The sequence below is a fragment of the Globicephala melas genome, chromosome 2, assembly GCF_963455315.2.
Source record: "Globicephala melas chromosome 2, mGloMel1.2, whole genome shotgun sequence".
NCBI classification, from domain to species: Eukaryota; Metazoa; Chordata; class Mammalia; order Artiodactyla; family Delphinidae; genus Globicephala; species Globicephala melas.
Window position 1 is genome coordinate 68432257 of NC_083315.2, and position 20533 is coordinate 68452789.

A 20533-nucleotide genomic window follows, 5' to 3' on the forward strand; every position below is an offset into this window, starting at 1 on the left:
TGGGATCTTCCTGGACCAGGGATCGAACCCGTGTCCCCTGCATTGGCAGGCGGATTCTTAACCACTGCGCCACCAGGGAAGCCCTAGATAGAAAGGTAGGTAGAGGGTAAGCAACATCACTCTTACCCCTCTTATTCACAGTAGGTTTCCACGTGAAAGTCCCCTTTGGGGTGGGTGTAGTCGGTTGGCATGTGCATTTGTTTATTCTCTGCCTCCTATAATAGAGGAATTTAAAGGTAACTTAATACCAACCTCTACTCTCAAAGGACATATCTCATTGGGAGAACAAGATGATACCATTTATTCATCTAATTAATCTTAGTAATTGAGGTCTGTAGTAAGTGATAGGGAGATATAAATGAGCGATACATAGTTTCACATCTAAAGGAGAACAAAATACAAAGCAGTATGGAAGGTATAACTTTGGAGTAGTTGAAAGATCCAAGGAAACTGAGTGCTGGTTTTGGCTATATCATTAATTCCAAAATTCAGGAACTCTGAAAACTGAGGTTAGTTTTCATTAGGTTGGTGCTAAAACTCATTTGGTGGCAAAACCTGACCTGAACTGACCTGAGGATATTTATAATCTTAATCCTACTTAGTGTGCCTATTCCTAAATTTGCTGCAGGAATATTAGTATATTTGAATACAGGGTATTTGATTACCCTGCTGGAGAGTGACATAATTATGCGTAGATGTATGAATATGAAAAAATCCCCCTAATTCTGAGTTCGAAACACTTCTGGACTCAAAATTTTTGGATAAGGGGTCATTGGTTCATATTGCACATTTGTTTCAGACAACATACCGAAAATACAGATAAGAGAACATAATACAGTGAAACCTGCCTATAAAATTAAAATCACTGCGAGATATTACTACACACCCGTTAGAACACCAAATGTTGGAGAGGAATTTTCATACATTGCTAGTAAGAGTATAGAATAATACAGATACTTTGGAAAACTGTGTGGCAGTTTCTTATAAATTTAAAGATAAATTTTTTACAGTACCCAGCCATTCCAGTCCTAGGTCTTTATTCAAGAGAAAGGAAAACACATGTCCACATAGATTCTTACACAAGAATAATCATAGCATCTTTATTCATAATAGCAACTAGAAGCTGCTCAGATGTCCATTCACAGATGAATGGATAAAAGAACTGTGGTATACAATGAAATACCACTCAGCAACAAACATACTGTGTTTGTTGCTGAGTGTATACTGTATGATTTCACTTACATGAAATTCTGGAATATTCAAAACTAACCTATGGTGATAGAAATCAGATCAGTGGTTGCTTCTGAGGCAGGAATGGACATTGACTGGGAAGGGGCATGAGAAAACATTCTGGGGTGTTGGAAATATTCTGTGTCTTGATAGCGTGTGGTTATGCAAGTATATGCATTTTTCAGAGTAAACAGTACACTTAAGATTTTGTAAATTATAAAGCAATTCTTTTTAAAAAGGTTGTTCATAGTCTCACTATTTGGAGAGGACCACATTTTGATTTATATCCTGACACTTTAAAAAATATGTATTTGTATTACACTTTTATAAGTGGAATCAGTATACATGTCATTTAGTAATATGCTTTTTTAAATTCAAGTATATTGTAAACATTTTCCCATGTCATGAAATCTTACATAATTATGGCTTTGTAGTTTTTTAGATTGACTGATTGATTTCGGCTGCGCCAGGTCTTAGTTGCGGCGTGCAGGCTTAGTTGCGGCGTGCATGCATGTGGGATCTAGTTACCTGACCAGGGCTTAAACCCAGGCTCCCTGCATTAGGAGTGTGGAGCCCTACCCACTGGACCACCAGGGAAATCCCTAGATTTTGTTTTTAAAGCAAGAGTTCCCTTCAGACTATTTGCTGGAAACCTAGGTGTAAAACAGATAAAAGCTCATCTGCTTTGGTTAAATAAGAGGAAGGGGAGGGAGGAGAAATGGTGAATTACATGATCTGTTAGACCCCATTCTCGGTCTAAAGATGTGCTTCTCTGTGTAGGAGAGTAAAAAGTCACCATGACCCTTTACATGTATTCTTTTTCCCATGGTCCTAGCTAAATGGGAAAATAATAACTAACATTTATGGAACACATACTATGGCTCAGGCTTTTTTCTAAGTACTTTATGTAAAATAACTCATTTAATCCTCATAACAACCATATAAGGTAGGTTCTTATTCCCATTTATAAATGGGTACTGCAGTGGAACATGATCAGGTGCTTTGTCCAGGGTCAGTCATTTAGTAAATGATGGAACTCAGTTTTGAATTCAGTCCATTTAGCTCCACAGTTCACCACTATACTATAGCTGCCTTTCAGAATAAATGGAATCATTCTGCTTTGTACCTATGAAAAGATAGAGAACTTCTGTGATAATTTTGCTTTTATGTTTGTCTAGAGCTAGCCAACATGGAAGAGGATCCAAGATCAGCTGGAGTTGCTACCTTTGTTCTTCAAGAAGAATTTGATAGATATTCTGGTTATTGGTGGTGTCCAGAAGCTGAAACAAGTAAGAGGCTTCAAAATAATATATTACAGGTCAATTAAAGTATTATGAGATTCAACTACCAATTAGTTAACTGCACAGATTCTTAAAATAGATTCTGAAGTGATGAAGATTGGATCCTACCAGTAGTTATTTAGAATATTCAGGCTATATCTCACCATAAGGAGTTCTCATAAAAAACAGGTGTATTGTGGTTCAGTACCCCAAGTCCTTCAACTCTCCTTGCCAGTTTTTCATCTAGAAGCTGGTTGGTGGCAACATTGGTGGCAAAATAAAAAATACCACCCCTTAATGGGAGTTGCTATAAAAAACATAGGATTGACTAGAGTCTGCATGAACAGATGGCCAAATTAGTGCATGAATGGATCAGAAAAAAAGAGCACAAATTCCTCCTTTTTCTTGGTGTATTCACAAGGATTTTACTAGCTGAGAAACAGCTCTCTAAAGCAGTAGCTTTCAAACTTTTTGACTGTGATCTGGTTAGAAATTTGTTTTACATTCTAGCTTAATACATTGTACATATACTCTATACATAAAAGGCAGCATGTTTTATGTGTAAACTGTTTTTCGCTATGGGAGATATAATACTAGAGGGAATGGTCGATTATGATTACTTTCTGGCATAATTCTCCTAAATTTTCAATATTTAATTTCCTTTTAAGCTCCCAGTGGCAGTAAAATTCTTAGAATTCTGTATGAAGAAAATGATGAATCCGAAGTGGAAATTATTCATGTTACATCCCCTATGTTGGAAACAAGGAGGGCAGATTCATTCCGTTATCCTAAAACAGGTACTGTATTCCATTGGCATTTATATTCACTCATTCCTGCTTTTCAAACAAGATTCTTTCTGCATTCATCCAAAGGTATGGTCAACATGGATATTTTACAGATTTAGTAAGGATGGATTGTTTAAGTGTCTCTGAAGTAGGTTTTTTAATTACAGGCTGATCCTTTTTAATTATTTCAAAGGTGAGGAAGTGCACAAAACTGATTATTTCAAGAAATGAATAAAGAAGTACTTTTGCTAGGAAATAAAGATTTTTAAGGGATTATGTTCTTAATAAATTAGTAATTTTTTCCCATATTGCTATTTACAGCATTTCAATTGTGAAATGATACGAATTCCCCTTCATTACGAACTAACTCTTGATGTTTTTCAGCTTTTTTTTATAGCCATATTAAAAATTATGAATTGAAAAGGAGTTTTGAGATTCTTATGCAATAAAGTCCTGACTATATGCAACATTCCTCATTTGACTAAAGTATAAAAAGGATTGATCTGGCAAAATTCGTTTGAATAATTTTGGATATGCATTACTATTCATTTATGTCTCTTTCTAAAGGCACAGCAAATCCAAAAGTCACTTTTAAGATGTCGGAAATACTGATTGATGCTGAAGGAAGGGTAAGTATAAAATGTTAACTTTTTGTATCATTTGACTAGTTTGTCAGTAGAGATTTTAGATATGCTTTTTTATTTTTTGGACTTGTTGAACTTGCTGAGACATCTACAGATCATGATTTCAGGTTGACCTAATTTTCTACTTTGAAAACTTTCTGCTGGTTCCCAAGATAGGAATATAGGGATATGCATATTTACCACTCCTTTCCAGTATTTTTCCTCTTTGCCTGTGTTAATTCTCCAGATCAGTATTTCTTAAATAGTGGTTACTAACTGGTGAGTCACCTTCTGTGTTGAATAGATGTCTACAGTAGATTAAATATCCCTCATTTCTTTAATACTGCTACTTTCCATTTGGACAGATGCTTATAAGCTAAATGCACACAAAATTAATTTAAAAAGTCTTCTCTGTTAGACTTTTTTAACAACTTTATTGAAGTATAATTATATATATATATATATACACACACACACACACACACACACAGTTTAAATATTTATTTATTTATTTGGCTGCACAGGTTCTTTTTAGTTGTGGCACGTGGGGTCTTCGTTGCCGCGTGCAGGATCTTTTTTAGTTGTGGCATGTGGGATCTAGTTCCCTGACCAGGGATCGAACCTGGGCCCCCTACACTGTGAGTGCAGAGTCTTAACCACTGGACTGCCAGGGAAGTCCCTGAAATATAATTCACATACAATACAATTCACTCATTTAAAGTTTAAAATGGCCTTTAGTATATTCACAGAATTGTGCAGCCATCACCACAGTCAATTTTAGAACATTTTCATTACCCCTGAAAGAAACTCACATCCCTTAATCATCACCCCCAAACCTTTCCATGCCCCACAACCCTGGGCAACCACTAATCTACTTTGTATCTATGGATTTGCCTATTCTGGACATTTCTTATAAATGAAATCATACAGTATCTAGTCTGAGTTCTTTCACTTAGCATCATGTTTTCAAGCACTAATCATGTTGGCACCACGTAACAGCATTTCACTGCTTTTTATCGCCCAAAAATATTCCATTGTATGGATATACCACATTTTATTTATCCTAGCCATCCTAGTGGATTTGAAGTTGCACCTTACTGTGGTTGTTTTTTTTTTAATTAATTAATTTATTTATTGGCTGTGTTGGTTCTTCCTTGCTGGGTGTGGGCTTTTCTCTAGTTGCAGCGAGCAGGGGCCACTCCCCGTTGCGGTGCGTGGGCTTCTCACCGGAGTGGCTTCTCTTGTTGCAGAGCACAGACTCTAGGCGCACAGGCTTCAATAGTTGCGGCAGTGGGCTCAGTAGTTGTGGCTCACGGGCTTTGTTGTTCTGTGGCATGTGGGATCTTCCCGGACCAGGGCTCGAACCCGTGTCCCCTGGCAGGGGGACTCTTAACCACTGTGCCACCAAGGAAGCCCCCTTACTGTGGTTTTGATTTACATTTTTCTGATACATTTTTCTGATGGCTAATGATGTTGAGCATCTTTTCATGTGCTTATTGGCCATTTGTATATCTTCTTTGGAGAACTGTCTATTCAGATCCTTTGTCCATTTTTTTAAAAGTATATTTAAAATTGTGTTAGACTATTAAGGGAAAAAAGTTTGCTTACTCAGGACCATTTCACTAATATATTACAAAAATAGTATTTTAAGCTAAAATAAAAGGAACTACAGACTATTAGTTTTCTTAGATACTAGAGTCTATAAAGTGATTAAAATCTGATTTAACCAGTTATTATCAAGAGTTCTGTTAGTATAAACTCACGGGAAAAGACGTTTAGACTATGCTGATTCTTGTAGTTAGAACTTTTTAGGTGTAAGAGCACCAGTATAGATAACCCATGACTTACTGCTGGTTTTGTTAATCCTGTGTACCTAAGACTGAAAAAGTATGCTGTTAAAGATAGTGATTTAAGTAGACCAATAAGCTAGTTACTTATCTCAGTTTTCTATAACTAGATTCCTTTTTTCTTTTTTAATAGCTTATAGATGTCATAGATAAGGAACTAATTCAGCCTTTTGAGATTCTGTTTGAAGGAGTTGAATATATTGCCAGAGCTGGATGGACTCCAGAGGGAAAATAGTGCGTATGTTAAATTGCCACTTCTTTACAAATAATTTAGGACCCAGAACTGTCTGTGCTGTTAGGTTTTCCTTTCCGTTGGAGCTGCCTTCACATGTAAATTTGAAGTGTAGATAGTTCTGCACAAAGAATTTTTCCTGAACTAAGTGGACTTGTAATCCTATAATCATAGGTGCATTGCATTTTAATTCTGTCTCTTAGCCAGTCACAGTTTCACAGTGTTATTTGTGGTTAAATTGTATGACTTTTAGGCTCACATATAAGTATGTATTTTTTTAATTGAATAATTAAGCAGAAACATTTGTAGAGCCTTATGTGAAGATGATTACATGTAGTTCCTGTGTCTAATGTGGACAACAGGAGTTTCACGAGGCATTTATCGACATTAAAGGGAGAAAACAATTTCAAAGGCCATCTGTGATTTTGGAAATTTAAAGAAAACTACTTTTAAAAACTCTACTCAAGCTTAACTTTTAAAAATAAGTGTAGAATAAGCTAATACTTTTAATTAGCCGTTTGTAAGTGATAATTTAACATATACTAAAGCAATACTTTCATTGTGATTATAGAAATAACTGATGGGTGCTAGGGGAAAGATTAGTGGAATATTCATTTTCTGAAGAGTGTGCTTTATTTTGTGCTTTTCTTTTGTTTATTTAAATAGTGCGTGGGCTATCCTACTAGATCGCTCCCAAACTCGCCTACAGATAGTGTTGATCTCACCTGAATTATTTATCCCAGTAGAAGATGATGCCATGGAAAGACAGAGACTCATCGAGTCAGTACCTGACTCTGTGACGCCACTGATTATCTATGAAGAAACAACAGACATCTGGATAAATGTATGCATGTTTTCTTGTACTTGGTTTGAATATTTTCTCAGAATGCTAAAGCAAATGAAGCTCGATAGGAAACTATCCAAATGAATTTTTTGAGTTCAAAGTAACCTTGAATGTTATTTGCTTAGTTTGAACATTTTTAGATTGGAATGTTGGTTCCAGAATGGGTAATGGTTTGTACATAAAAGGTAGATGCCACTGAAATGACATCTCCCTGGCTGCAGAATTGCCCTTGTTTCTGGACACATCAGATAATGAAAACACAGCCTCATTAGTGCCTCTGAGAGGACCACAAGAATCCTGTCTAGAAAAGACTTGCTCTTTTAACTCTTTTAAGTTGGCAAACTATACCAAAATATAACAGTTTAGGATTGAATTTTTCATTTTCTAGTTTAGTGGAAAAAACTTAAACAAGATACAAAATAAATAAAGCCAGCTCACTCCCTGGCTGAATATAGGCTTCATATGATTCACCTAAAACAGATGAACATCTGTTTTCCCTTGAACTGTTAGAATATTTCTCTCTGGAAAAGAAAAGTAAAAGACATTTTTCCTCATCACTTCTGTAATAAGATTTATATCATTAAACTTCGTGCCGTGTTTCAAAGAATTTCAGAGATGGTGAGTAAGAAACAGCTTTTGGTCATATTTTTCTTTTTTCTCCATTTGGAAACATTTATTTCTCAATAGATGAAGTCTTTGACTAAAGTAAGAGAAACGTGAAAGGCCTAGGCAAAATCTCTAATTGTACATATACCATACACCGTAGCCTGACATTTATATTTCAGAGTATGTTTATCAAGTAATTCTTCTTTCTCTCGCTTAATTGAATTGTTTATGTAGTATTTTCATTAATGTGTATAGTAAATTAAGCTATTCATTTTACAGATCCATGACATCTTTCATGTTTTTCCCCAAAGTCATGAAGATGAAATTGAATTTATTTTTGCCTCTGAATGCAAAACAGGTTTCCGTCATTTATATAAAATCACATCCATTTTAAAGGAGAGCAAATACAAACGATCCAGTGGTGGGCTGCCTGCCCCAAGTAAGAAATCCTTTTTTATTTAAAAAGAGGAAAACGTTGGGGGCAGAAGGTGGGAGGGGCAGGGTAATGTAATGTCTTTTTTTGTGTACTTTATAAGCATAGGACAAAGTTCTTGATGGATACATAATAAACTATTAATAGTGGGTAATCTCTGGGTATTGGGATTATTTACTTTCACTTTCTGTTTTTGCCTTAACTATACATTTTGTTTAAAGTGAGCTCATATAATTTTTAGATTAAAAAAGCTAGTTTTAAAATGTTACGAAGTTATTAGATATTTGTGCATACTAGATTTTTTTTATACTGTCTGCATCTACACTGAAGTTGATATATAGGCATAGCTCTTCAGATTGATATAATTATGTTTCCCAAAGTGAAATTAAATATTATGTCAACTGAAGTTAGTTTCTTTTTAAAAAGTGATGGTTTTCCTTCTGGGAAATGTAATACAGAATGTGTAAGCCTAGGAAAAATGAAATGGTACATTGAATACTCCTGTGTTTTTAAAAAATTGAGTTATGGTTTTCTACTTTAATAATATAGAGTTTGTTTTGGAATAGTAGACATTTAATGATGTTATGTTACATGCTTTACCGCCATTTGTAACTTAACAGACTCAACATAGCCATTTTTAAAAAACTGTAGTAAAATATACAAACCAAAATTTATCATTTTAACTTTTAAGTGTGCGGTTTCATGGAATTAAGTGTATTCATATTGTTCTGCAACCATCACCACCATCCATCTCCAGAACTTTTTTCATCTTCCAAAACTGAAACTATCCAATAAATAATACCCGATTTAGTGGGAAATAAGTAACTTCTCATTCCTTCCTCCCCTCAGCCCCTGGCAACCACTTTCTGTCTCTATGAATTTGACTACTCTAGATACCTCATATAAGTGGAATCATACAGGTCTGTCCTTTTATGACTGGCTTATTTCATTTAGCATAGTGTCTTCAAGGTTCAGCCAGGTTGTAGCATGTGTCAAAATGTCCTTCCTTTTTAAGGTTGAATAATATTCCATTGTATACAGAAACACATTTTGTTTATCCATTCACCTATCCATGAACAGATGGGTTGCTTCTACCTTTTGACTGTTGTGAATAATGCTGTAATGAGCATGGGTGGATAGACATCTGTTTCAGACCCTGCTTTCGATTCTTTTGGGTATATACCCAGAAGCGAAATTGCTGGATATGGTAACTCTTTTTGTAATTTTTTAAGGAACCACCATACTCTTTTCCATAGCAGCTGCACCTTAGTACATTCCCATTAGAAGTGCACAGAAGTTCAAATTTCTCCACATCTTCGCTAACACTTGTTATTTTCTGGGTGTAGTTTTTTTTGTTTGTTTTGGTTTCGTTTTTGTTTTGTGGGGGTTTTTTTGCTAAGAGCCATCCTAGTGGGTGTGAAATGGTATGTCATTGTGCTTTTGATTTGCATTTTCCTAATGATTAGTAACATTATCATGTTGCTTAGCCATTTGTATATCTTCTTTAGAGAACTATTTGAATCCTCTGCCGACTTTTTAGTGGGTTGTTTGTTTTTTCAACATGGCCTTTTTTTTTATATATATATAAATTTATTTATTTATTTTTGGCTGCGTTGGGTCTTCATTGCTGCCTGCAGGCTTTCTCTAGTTGCGGTGAGCAAGGGCTACTCTTCGTTGCAGTGCGCGGGCTTCTTACTGCAGTGGCTTCTCTTGTTGCAGAGCACAGGCTCTAGGCATGCGGGCTAAAGTAGTTGGGGCATGCGGGCTCAGTAATTGTGGCTCATGGGCTCTAGTAGTTGTGGCGCATGGGCTTAGTTGCTCCGTGGCACGTGGTATCTTCCTGGACCAGGGCTCGAACCCATGTCCCCTGCATTGGCAGGTGGATTCTTAACCACTGCACCATCAGGGAAGCCCTCAACATGGTCTTTTAAATATCATTCTTACTTGGGAAACAGTGAGCTACATCGTAGGACAGCAAAGTAAATACTGTCTATGACTTTGCTTCTTCTCTTAGCCTAATTTTTTTTTAATCACACAGGAGCTTATATATCCAAGATGGAGATTTCTTCCCTAAGAGCCTTAGTTTAACTTGGCCCTTAGCATGAAATTGCCCCTACCAGTTCCTCTGTTGTTCAGAAATTAAATCTACTTATGGAATTCTGGAAAGTTTAGTGATGAAGACTGGTCAAAGAGCTTGAATAGTAGTTAATTAACTAAAACAACATTCTTGGGACAGTGATAAAAAGATGATGACTTAAAATTTTATACTCCTGTTGAAGAATAAGAACTGTCACCTTAGCTAACATTCTTCTCAGAACACCTAGCTTCTTTTCCCTCTCAGTGTCTGTTTCTGGGCCCCTCAGTTCGTCTACCTCTTCTTTCCGTTTCCCTCTTTTATACTTAGTCTTTCTTGCTCCAGATCTTCCTCCTTTTCTTGATGTCTATTTTATTTTCTTCTTCCCTCCTTTCTTCCATGAATGTCTATAATGTGTAACAATTAGTATTTTTTTAAATATTTATTTATTTATTTGGTTGCACTGGGTCTTAATTGCGGCAGGTGGGCTCCTTAGTTGTGGCATGCATGTGGGATCTGGTTCCCTGAGCAGGGATCAAACCCGGACCCGCTACATTGGGAGCACGGAGTCTTAACCACTGCGCCACTAGGGAAGTCCCAATTAGTATTTATTATATGTTAAATAATATTTATTTTCTGGTGATAAAATTTAAAGTACTAAGTTGAATTTTTGTATCTAAGAAAAAGAAAAGGAGTCTATTTTTTTTTAACTTGAGTAGGACCCTACTTAAGATCCTGTATCATTTCACCATCTCAGCTTGTCCTCAGCTGTCACTCCCCAGAGCCAGAGCTGGTAGCAGCTAGGCATAGAGCAGTGGTTCCATTTTTTTAACTTTCTCCTTAGCCCACTGAGAGAGCCTCATCTACCAAGACAGAATCTTATTAAGATAAATGAGACATGTTGGTATGGACTATGGTAATACCCAATTTGTTTTTGGCAAATGAAAAACAGTTGTATTAAAATTTTCCTTTCTGGCTTCTTAGGTAGTTTGTTGCATTTCTGGAAGAAATGCCTTATTGACCCATTAGATTTTTTTATCTTTCTAACCAAGGGTCTAGGAATGCAAGTGCTTTTGAATTCTTTTCTGTCTGCCGTAACAATCTATTTTGCTGTTTTCACTTTATTTACATGGATTATTCCATTATTATTATGAAGACTCATAACTTGGAATTTTTTTTAACTTTAGACTTTATTATAAGGTGAAATTCACATAACATTATCCATTTTAAAGTGAACATTTAAAATGAACTGTGGCATTTAGTACATTTACAGAGTTGTGCAACTACCTACCACCTCTATCTAGTTCCAAAACATTTTCATTACTCCAGACATAACTTTGAATTTTTCAGTGTTAACTTTTTGGAAAAAAGAGTTTAGAATACTATTTTTCATTGTTTCATTTGCTTGTAGTCTGGTGTAGAGTGCTGAATTATGATTATGTTTATCTTCAGGTGATTTCAAGTGCCCTGTCAAAGAGGAAATAGCAATTACCAGCGGTGAATGGGAAGTTCTTGGCCGGCATGGATCTAATGTATGTTCTTTTATTCTACTGATATATTTAGTCAACATCAGCTGTGTGTATGCAGTACTAAAAATCAGTAGTGCAACTTCCTATGACCCCAGTATTTTGAAAATATTTTTAGGGCCTAAAAGAACCCAGTTTGTTGGAAAAGAAGAGTCTTAGTTTAAATTATAAATCTTACCCATTTTATAACCCTAGTATTAGATGTAACTAAAGGTCACCATTTTCAAATACAGTGTTGCTACTTAATAAGGAAAGGGCTGGTCCATGCTTTTCGAGTCTAGCAAAAGTGAGTTATGATATAGTTTGAAAATTATTTCTAAATCTCTTATAGACTACTTGTGTCATTTCTACATTAGAAAATGCATTTACTACTTCTGAAGTAGTGATGCTGTTTCATTCACCTGTTTATCTTATCTCACAAATTTGAAGTTTCATCTACCACCTGCAGAATTTGATGAACATTTATACAGAGCGTAGATTGATAAGGAAGAGGAGGGAAATCCACCCTCTGTTTCACTCTCGGTATATGGCTTTCTGTAGTAATTCAATGAATTCTAATTTTATTTCTTTTGCCTTTTATAGTACCTTGTGTTTGTTTCAACTTTCAGTTAGGTGGTCAGTTTCATGAGATCTCTAAGAAAGCCATCCTTTATGTGTGATACGTACAGTTAAGTTGATGTATGCTACCAGGATTTAGTGAAGGCCTGTGATTTCCTCAAATTGATTCGGAGATTTACTGAAGGATTATATATACTGGCTACTATAGAAGTCACTCGTAGTCCCCAAGGTGATTAAGGAGAAAGAATGAAGATCCAGGTCCCAGGTTTGTTTTTGTTGGCAAAAACTTTAGAATATAATAGGCGACCTTTAAAGTCTTGTTTCCACTTGAGAGTGTCACATGACCTTTTGGTTATATATTCAATATATTTTTTTCTCTTTGGGGACCTTGGATGTTATTGTCACCTGAGAAAAATGTTACAGTGTAATTCTAAGTTCTGATAATAAAAATTTACACTAATGTAAACTTCATGCTGTGTAATGGTTGGACAATACTGAGGGAATCCCCAAAATTGTATTTATGCAGATCTGAACCTTATTTGGGCAACCTAAGTGTCTTTCTACTACTTGCCATAATGTACATCAATTTTCTTCTTTATGTCATGCTTATTTATGTGATGTGGTTGTGTCTCTCTTTCTTACTCTTCTATTTTCTGTCTATTCTTGCTTTACTTTTTTTAAGTTACCTTTCCCTTCTTTACTTTTGCCAGTGACCTGTTCACACCCAAAGATTTCTAATGACCGTGATGAGTAAATCTTTGAGGCTTTTAAACCCATGTGCCCCTTAGGGTTCTCAAAGTGTGTTCTCTGGACCACAGAGGATCAGCATCACCTGGGAACTTTTTAGAACTACAAATTCTTGGCCCCCCTCGCCCCCCAGACCTCCTGAATCAAAAAGTCTGGGGGTGGGACCCAGCAATTTGTTTCACAAGCCCCTCAGGCGATTCTGATATTCATGTGATGCTGAAACCCTCAGGTGTTTCATGTAAAGTTGCTACATGAAACAAAAGGGGAGTGAGGAATTAACCAGTTATTTATGCAGTTTTGAGAGGCCTGATTTCCAACTGCTAGGTCAAGAGCAGAACCAGTCCTGACGTTTTGCACAGATTAACACATACCTGTGAAGCTTCATGAATGTTTGTTCTGCCACTTCCTATCCTTTGTATTCTTTCTGTCTATGTCATATAGGTCTACTTAATGTCAACTGTGTTTATTTCTCTATCCATGCATGCTAAGAAAATGTTTATAATGACTAAGAGGAAACTTCTTGGAGAAAATGTGGCATTTAAAAATACTTGCTTTTAGAAATGTACTTGTGTTTTCTTTGCTGTATAAAACAGTTTGAATTTTTTAAATAAATTTATTTTATTTATTTATTTTTGGCTGTGTTGGGTTTTCGTTGCTGCACGCGGGCTTTCTCTAGTTGCGGTGAGCGGGGGCTGCTGTTTGTTGGGGTGCATAGACTTCTCACTGCAGTGCCTTCTCTTGTTGTGGAGCACGGGCTCTAGGTGCGCGGGCTCAGTAGTTGTGGCTCGCGGGCTCTAGAACGCAGGCTCAGTAGTTGTGGTGCACAGGCTTAGTTGCTACACGGCATATGGGATCTTCCTGGACCAGGGATCGAACCCGTGTCCCCTGCATTAGCAAGCAGATTCTTTTTTTTTTTTGACTGTTTATTTTTTTTAACATCTTTATTGGAGTATAATTGCTTTACAATGGTGTGTTAGTTTCTGCTTTATAACAAAGTGAATCAGCTATACACGTACCTATATCCCCATATGTCTTCCCTCTTGCGTCTCCCTCCCACCCTCCCTATCCCACCCCTCTAGGTGGTCACAAAGCACCGAGCTGATCTCCCTGTGCTATGTGGCTGCTTCCCACTAGCTATCTATTTTGCATTTGGTAGTGTATATATGTCAGTGCCACTCTCTCACTTCATCCCAGCTTACCCTTCCCCCTCCCTGTGTCCTCAAGTCTATTCTCTACGTCTGCGTCTCTATTCCTGTCCTGGCAGGCGATTCTTAACCACTGCGCCACCATGGAAGCCCACACAGTTTGAATTTTATTAAACATCATTTGAGTAGGCTGCTAGAAGATTTTGAAAAGGAACAATAAAAGCCATTTATTTAGAATCTTACTGTAATTTAGGAAGAATATTAAGTGAATTCAGCTATGAGTATACTTGCAGTTATTTTGAGTTCTGAATGAAGGCTTAAAAGATCCTTCATACTTATTTATAAACTATAAGTATTGAAACTGATTGAGTGATTGAGTTCAGTTATTCCCCAACCCAATAGATAAGAAATTTTTACAAATTTGTACAAAAAACTAAAGAAGCACTGCCTAAGATAATGCTGCACTGAGAAATAGGATGCTAAAATTAAACTCTTTTAAGTGTGCATGAATGGTTGACCTGAGCTGTAATATAGGTATTTTTTTCTCTGTAAAGGATTGTCATTTTAATGAAATAATTTTTGTATTTTAAGAAAAGTACACATTCTAACCATATAGGAAACTACCAGTAGCATGCAACTTGGGTATCCTTTTACCTTCTGGACAGGATCTATTCTTAGCTATAAGACATGAGCAAAACCAACTCAAGCTTACTAACATTGGTGACAGATTTTTTAAAGAGGCACAAGGCAAAGGGTGGCTCAAATGATTTGAATAAAATTGGATATTGTTTGTTAACTTACTGGTCTTGCCAAGGTCATACTAGCACTGATTTTTTTATTGTTATTTTGACAGATCCAGGTTGATGAAGTCAGAAAGCTGGTATATTTTGAAGGCACCAAAGACTCTCCTTTAGAACATCACCTGTACGTGGTCAGTTATGTAAATCCTGGAGAGGTGACAAGGCTGACCGACCGTGGCTATTCCCACTCTTGCTGCATCAGCCGGGTATTAAGTCCCTGTTTGAAAAGGGTTTCCTGTCATATAAAAAACCCTCTATTCGGGCTTCCCTGGTGGCGCAGTGGTTGAGGGTCCGCCTGCCGATGCAGGGGACACGGGTTCGTGCCCCGGTCCAGGAAGATCCCACATGCCGCGGAGCGGCTGGGCCCGTGAGCCATGGCCCCTGAGCCTGCGCGTCCGGAGCCTGCACATCCGGAGCCTGTGCTCCGCAACGGGAGAGGCCACAACAGTGAGAGGCCCACATACCGCAAAAAAAAAACAACCCTCTATTCATGTAATACTCCTTTTCAGTAATGTGAAAATTGGTGAAGTTGGCCTGCAAAAACCTTATACTTAACTTTAGAATTGTATATGTGTATAAATGGTCAGACTCTTAACCATACTCCAGCTGTAGCATTAGTGCACATGTAGCAACAGATAACCTTTTTTACTTTTCCCTGGGGAAAAGTAATTGTTTTTCCTTTCTCTAGCATTGTGACTTCTTTATAAGTAAGTATAGTAACCAGAAGAATCCACACTGTGTGTCCCTTTACAAGCTCTCAAGTCCTGAAGATGACCCAACCTGCAAAACAAAGGAATTTTGGGCCACCATTTTGGATTCAGCAGGTACTCATTTCCCTGAGCCTGATCTTAAGTAGGATTAGTACATTAGGGCACTAAACCTGTGTCATATGTCCACATTTCCTGAACAGAGTCTTCCCGTCTCTTACCACCACCTGTCCCTGAGCTGCTGGGTTCCTGATTGATCCCATCCCTCCTAGTCTATCAATTATCAAATAAGACTGGTTACCTCCTACTCCAGGCAGGAGCAAGTCTGGAAGGCCTTTTTGAAAATAAGATTAAAATAGTCAAGATACCAGCTAGGAAGTGATTTATTCACATGTTTGGATGAGTTCCCAGATAAACAACTGAATTTGAAGATAATATATACTGAACTAGTAAGACACTTGGGAAGGGAAGCTGCAGCTTTAAGGAATACCCAGCTGGTCACTTTCTTAAACTTCTACAGCACTTGTAATGGCCATCTTAATAAAAGATAGAACACTCATTCTGTATGGGAGTGAAGAGCACTGTGAATTACCTATTTTTAAAATGCTTGATTTCTTAAACATGAAGAATGGACTAATTTTTTATATCTTTTAATTCATTTTGTCCCCAAATCCTTTTTTCCTGTTAGGTATTTTCACTCATAAATACCTCCTAAGGGATTAAGAAATTAGTGCAAATCCACAAGGTATAAGTATGTTCTGATGTCCACAATCAGGATTTGTAATATGGTGATGATCTCTGCTTAAACTGTAACATCATCCAGTATACACAGATTTAGTATAGGTCTGTATCGCTTTGGAAAACCAATTAATTAAGTTAATTTGTGGTTTCAGTTTCCCATCAGATATATGGCTTAACCATCAATAAGTTACACAAACTGAGCACAAAGTATTTGTGTTCTGCATGTAAATACCTCCTGGGCTCCAAGGATTATTCATAATACTTTGTGTCTGCTTCTCAAGTGGATAATTTGATATGTTCATTAGATTTCCTTTTTTAAAGATAACTTTGTGCTTGATTTCTTGCTTATCATCTGAAGGGGGGGAATGGTTAGTTATTTGTGTATAGGGTGGTGGGTTTATAGTATCTTTTCCTTGCTCTCAGATTGCTGAGCTCCCATAAGAACTCCTTATACAGACTGTGTTACCTCCTCTCAGGTCCTCTTCCTGACTATACCCCTCCAGAAATTTTTTCTTTTGAAAGCACTACTGGATTTACATTGTATGGGATGCTATACAAACCTCATGATCTACAACCTGGAAAGAAATACCCGACTGTGCTGTTTATATATGGTGGTCCTCAGGTGGGCATATTTACATACATATATGTGTGTGTGTGTGTTTTTTCATTTTCTTTTTCTTTTTTTTAGGTGATTTGTTTTTTAAATGTCTGGTCAATTGTTTCAGTTAAGATTTGAACATTGCTGAGCCTCTGCTATTATTGACTCTGGCTTATGCTCTAATTATCCAATTTAGGAGTTCAGGAAGCTGGGTTTTGTTAGATAGCTAACTCGAAAATCAGTGTCAATTTCTTCTTTTTTCTTTTGGCCACACCATGCGGTTTGTGGGATCTTAGTTCCCCGACTAGGGATCAAACCCTGGCCCTCGCCAGTGAAAGCACAGTCTTAACCACTGGACCGCCAAGGGAATTCCCTCAATGTCAGTTTCTTAATTTACAGTGAGGACTATAACTGTCATGGAGAATGTAGTATGTCAGTAGGTAAATATGTTGTTTTGTAGGTAGAGAACTTGTTTTGGAAATGATTTTAAATAATTAAATGTCTTGGTAAATAAAGAGTCTTAACAGATATTTTTGAAAGCCTTGGTAGCCTAATGAATTCCATCTCTTCATTCTAAGGCCACATCTCTCAAGAAAGCTATAATACTTTTATCAGCTAGTTAAGGCAACTGCTATACTACTATTCAGCACTGTAAGAAGTTTACACCTTGATTTTCTTGTTTCCACCTTAAGTATTAGCATGTGAATATTAAGCAAATTTTACTGTCAGAGTAAAGTATTTTGGATAGGTGAGTTGGTAAATTGGTAATTTTTTTAATGTTTAATCTTGGTTATATATCTTACATTGAGACCCTGTAGAAATTAGAATATAATTACAATGTTTTTCTAATAGAACTCCCTTGGACTCAGTAAATATCCTTTATAATTATACCCAGTTATTCAGATCTGGAAATGTATCTAGATGTAAAGTTATCCAAAAAATAAAAGTAACTACATAAGCCATAACATCTCAGCAATAACCGTCATATATCAAGTTAAATCACTTTGCCATTGTTTAGTGTGTTTTACGAACAAAACGTGATTCACATTTGTATAATTGTCATCTACACATAAATTATGAAAGAATTAAATTAGACTTCTCTTAAAAACTTTGAACTAAATCTTTGTACATTTAAAAAAAAGGTGTAATACAGGGCTTCCCTGGTGGCACAGTGGTTGAGGGTCCGCCTGCCGATGCAGGGGACACGGGTTTGTGCCCCCGTCCGGGAGGATCCCACATGCCGCGGAGCGGCTAGGCCCGTGAGCCATGGCTGCTGAGCCTGCGCGTCCAGAGCCTGTGCTCCGCAACGGGAGAGGCCACAACAGTGAGAGGCCCATGTACTGCAAAATAAATAAAAATAAATAAAAGGTGTAATACAAAGAAATTCAGGAGACAAATTACAGGACACGCTCAGAAACTTTACATGTTTTGTTATATTATTTTGATATTATGACTAAGTAAGAAGGGTGTTTCTCCTTCCCAATGAAGAAATGATATATAAGATATGTGGAAAACACACTATAAAAACTAGCTGGTTATTTATATTTTTAATACTAAAGGACTCCTTATATTAGTAATTAAGTTTAAAAAGTCTAAGCCATATGAAAAGGTAGTATCACTAAGCATTAGGGAAATGCAAATCAAAACCACAATGAGATACCACCTCACACCCCTTAGGATAGCTATTATCAAAAAAAAAAAAGGAAAATAATAAATATTGGTGAGGGTGTAGAAAAATTGGAACTCTAATATGTTGCTGATGGGAATGTAAAATGATGCAGCTGCTATGGAAAACAATATGGCAGTACTTCAAAAAGTTAAACATAGAATTATAATCTGATCCAGCAATTCCATTTCAGGATGTATACCCAAAAGAATTCAAAGCAAAAACTCAAACAGATACTGGTACACCAGTGTTGATTGCAACATTATTCATAATAGCCAAAAGGTGGAAGCAACCCCAGTGTCCGTTGATAGATGAATGGGTAAACAAAATGTGGTATGTAGAGGAATATTATGCAGCCTTTTAAAAAAAAAAAGGAAATTCTGACTCATACTACACATGGATGAACATTGAGCTCACTATACTAAGTAAAATAAGCCAGGCACAGAAGGATAAATATTATATTTTTCCACTTGTATGAGGTACCTAGAAGAAGTAAATTCATAGAGACAGAAAGTAGAATAGAGGTTGTCAGGGACTGGGGAGGGATAGGGAATTATTGTTTAATAGGTTTGAAGTTTCTGTTTGGGATGATGAAAAAGTTCTGGAAATGGATAGTGTGATGGTTGCACAGCAGTGTGAATGTACTTAATACCACTGAATTATATACACTTAAAATGGTTAAAATGCATGTTTTACCATAATAAAGTCCTCGCCGTGCAGTAAAAACAAAATTCTTTAATTGTTTGGAGTACTTTATGAATACAACTGCATTTTTTTGCACTTATAGAACAGTTTCTTTCTCAAAGTGTTCTTTGGAAGCATTCAAATTTGGTGAGGCCACAGGAGAATCTGCTATTCAGTTTGCAGGGAGATTTCCCCATAACACTTTGCATGATAGAATGCATTTGGCACTTCAACCCACTGGGAGGTCATTCATCCTTGTGTTTGATGACAATGTGGATTAGTTACGAAGAGGCTCCATAATGTAAGATCAGATCTTTCTAATAGCACACAATAACCTTGCAAAATTTGATTAAATCACATAAGTGGTCCAAACCTTTTTTTTCTTGGTGTATATTCAGGTCAAAGTGGGAATCTTTTTTTTTTTTTTTTTTTTTTTTTTTTGCGGTACGCGGGCCTGTCACCGCTGTGGCCTCTCCCGTCGCAGAGCACAGACTCCGGACGCGCGGGCCCAGCGGACACGGCCACGGGCCCAGCCGCTCCGCGGCATGCGGGATCCTCCTGGACCGGGGCACAAACCCGTGTCCCCTGCATCAGCAGGCAGACTCCCAACCACTGCGCCACCAGGGAATCCCCCAAAGTGGGAATCTTTTGAATAACAACAATGCCACAATTCATAACGTGAGGTGAATTACTTCATCGCTAAATGCAGCAACGTCTGTAGTCAGACAAAAGTGAAACCAAGGAAAGCAACAAATATTTCCCATTAAAGTCATCAAGGCTTAGTTCTTTAAACTTTTCATTGATAACAGTAGTGTGTTTAAAAATGTTTATTTAAAAAAAATGTTTATTTAGCAAATATTTATGATACTTCCTATGTGCCAGACACTGTTCTGCAAACATAAATGCACAAGAGAGCAAGTTAAAATAGCAGAACACAGGTTTTGAAGAATTGATACTGAAGAAAACTTCTGAATTCTTAGTGCTAAAGGGCATTATGTTTAAGTACCTCCTTCTAAGAAGAAGCAGGCCTGGAGGCTGCAAAGGCAGAAACACTGGCTCTGGGGGAGAATGTTGTATCAGGCAATTGAGGCCATCTTCTGTGATTGACAGCAGGCAAAGAAGTGAGTTATTTTTCTTATATGTTCATATATGTGTTCCTTGCCTAATACTTCTTTTTTCAGCTCCCTCCCTTTAAAAACAAGCACTTTTGCCCACCAAACCCCTCCTCCCGAGGTAGACAGGGAAAACATCACTCTCTTGTCTCTGTTTTTCATTCATTCAGCAAATAGTTACTGAGTTCCTATTATGTACCAGGCACTATTCTAGGCAGTGAGGATACCACAGTGAACAAGTCAGACTAATGTCCCACCCTCATGGAGATTAATGAGGAAAATAATAAACAAGCAG

General features: G+C 37.0%; 1 protein-coding gene and 1 non-coding gene across 7 annotated transcripts in view; one reads left to right on the forward strand and one right to left on the reverse strand.

Moving 5' to 3' along the window:
* The window catches only part of DPP8 (dipeptidyl peptidase 8), a 54985-nt gene that overhangs the window by 23938 nt on the left and 10514 nt on the right, over positions 1–20533 (forward strand). For 4 of the 6 annotated variants that reach the window (XM_030875238.2, XM_060294113.1, XM_030875240.2 and 1 more), the window contains 10 exons: positions 2409–2519; positions 3179–3307; positions 3863–3924; positions 5899–5999; positions 6664–6841; positions 7727–7886; positions 11407–11486; positions 14784–14936; positions 15419–15554; positions 16655–16800. In XM_030875238.2, coding sequence (XP_030731098.1) covers positions 2409–2519; positions 3179–3307; positions 3863–3924; positions 5899–5999; positions 6664–6841; positions 7727–7886; positions 11407–11486; positions 14784–14936; positions 15419–15554; positions 16655–16800 — 1256 coding nt within the window. The remainder of the gene's footprint in view (positions 1–2408; positions 2520–3178; positions 3308–3862; positions 3925–5898; positions 6000–6663; positions 6842–7726; positions 7887–11406; positions 11487–14783; positions 14937–15418; positions 15555–16654; positions 16801–20533) is intronic. The other 2 variants (XM_060294110.1, XM_060294111.1) reach the window with 2 other exon arrangements.
* On the reverse strand, positions 4520–4592 carry TRNAV-CAC (transfer RNA valine (anticodon CAC)). The gene has a single exon. It is a non-coding gene; the product is annotated as a tRNA-Val (tRNA).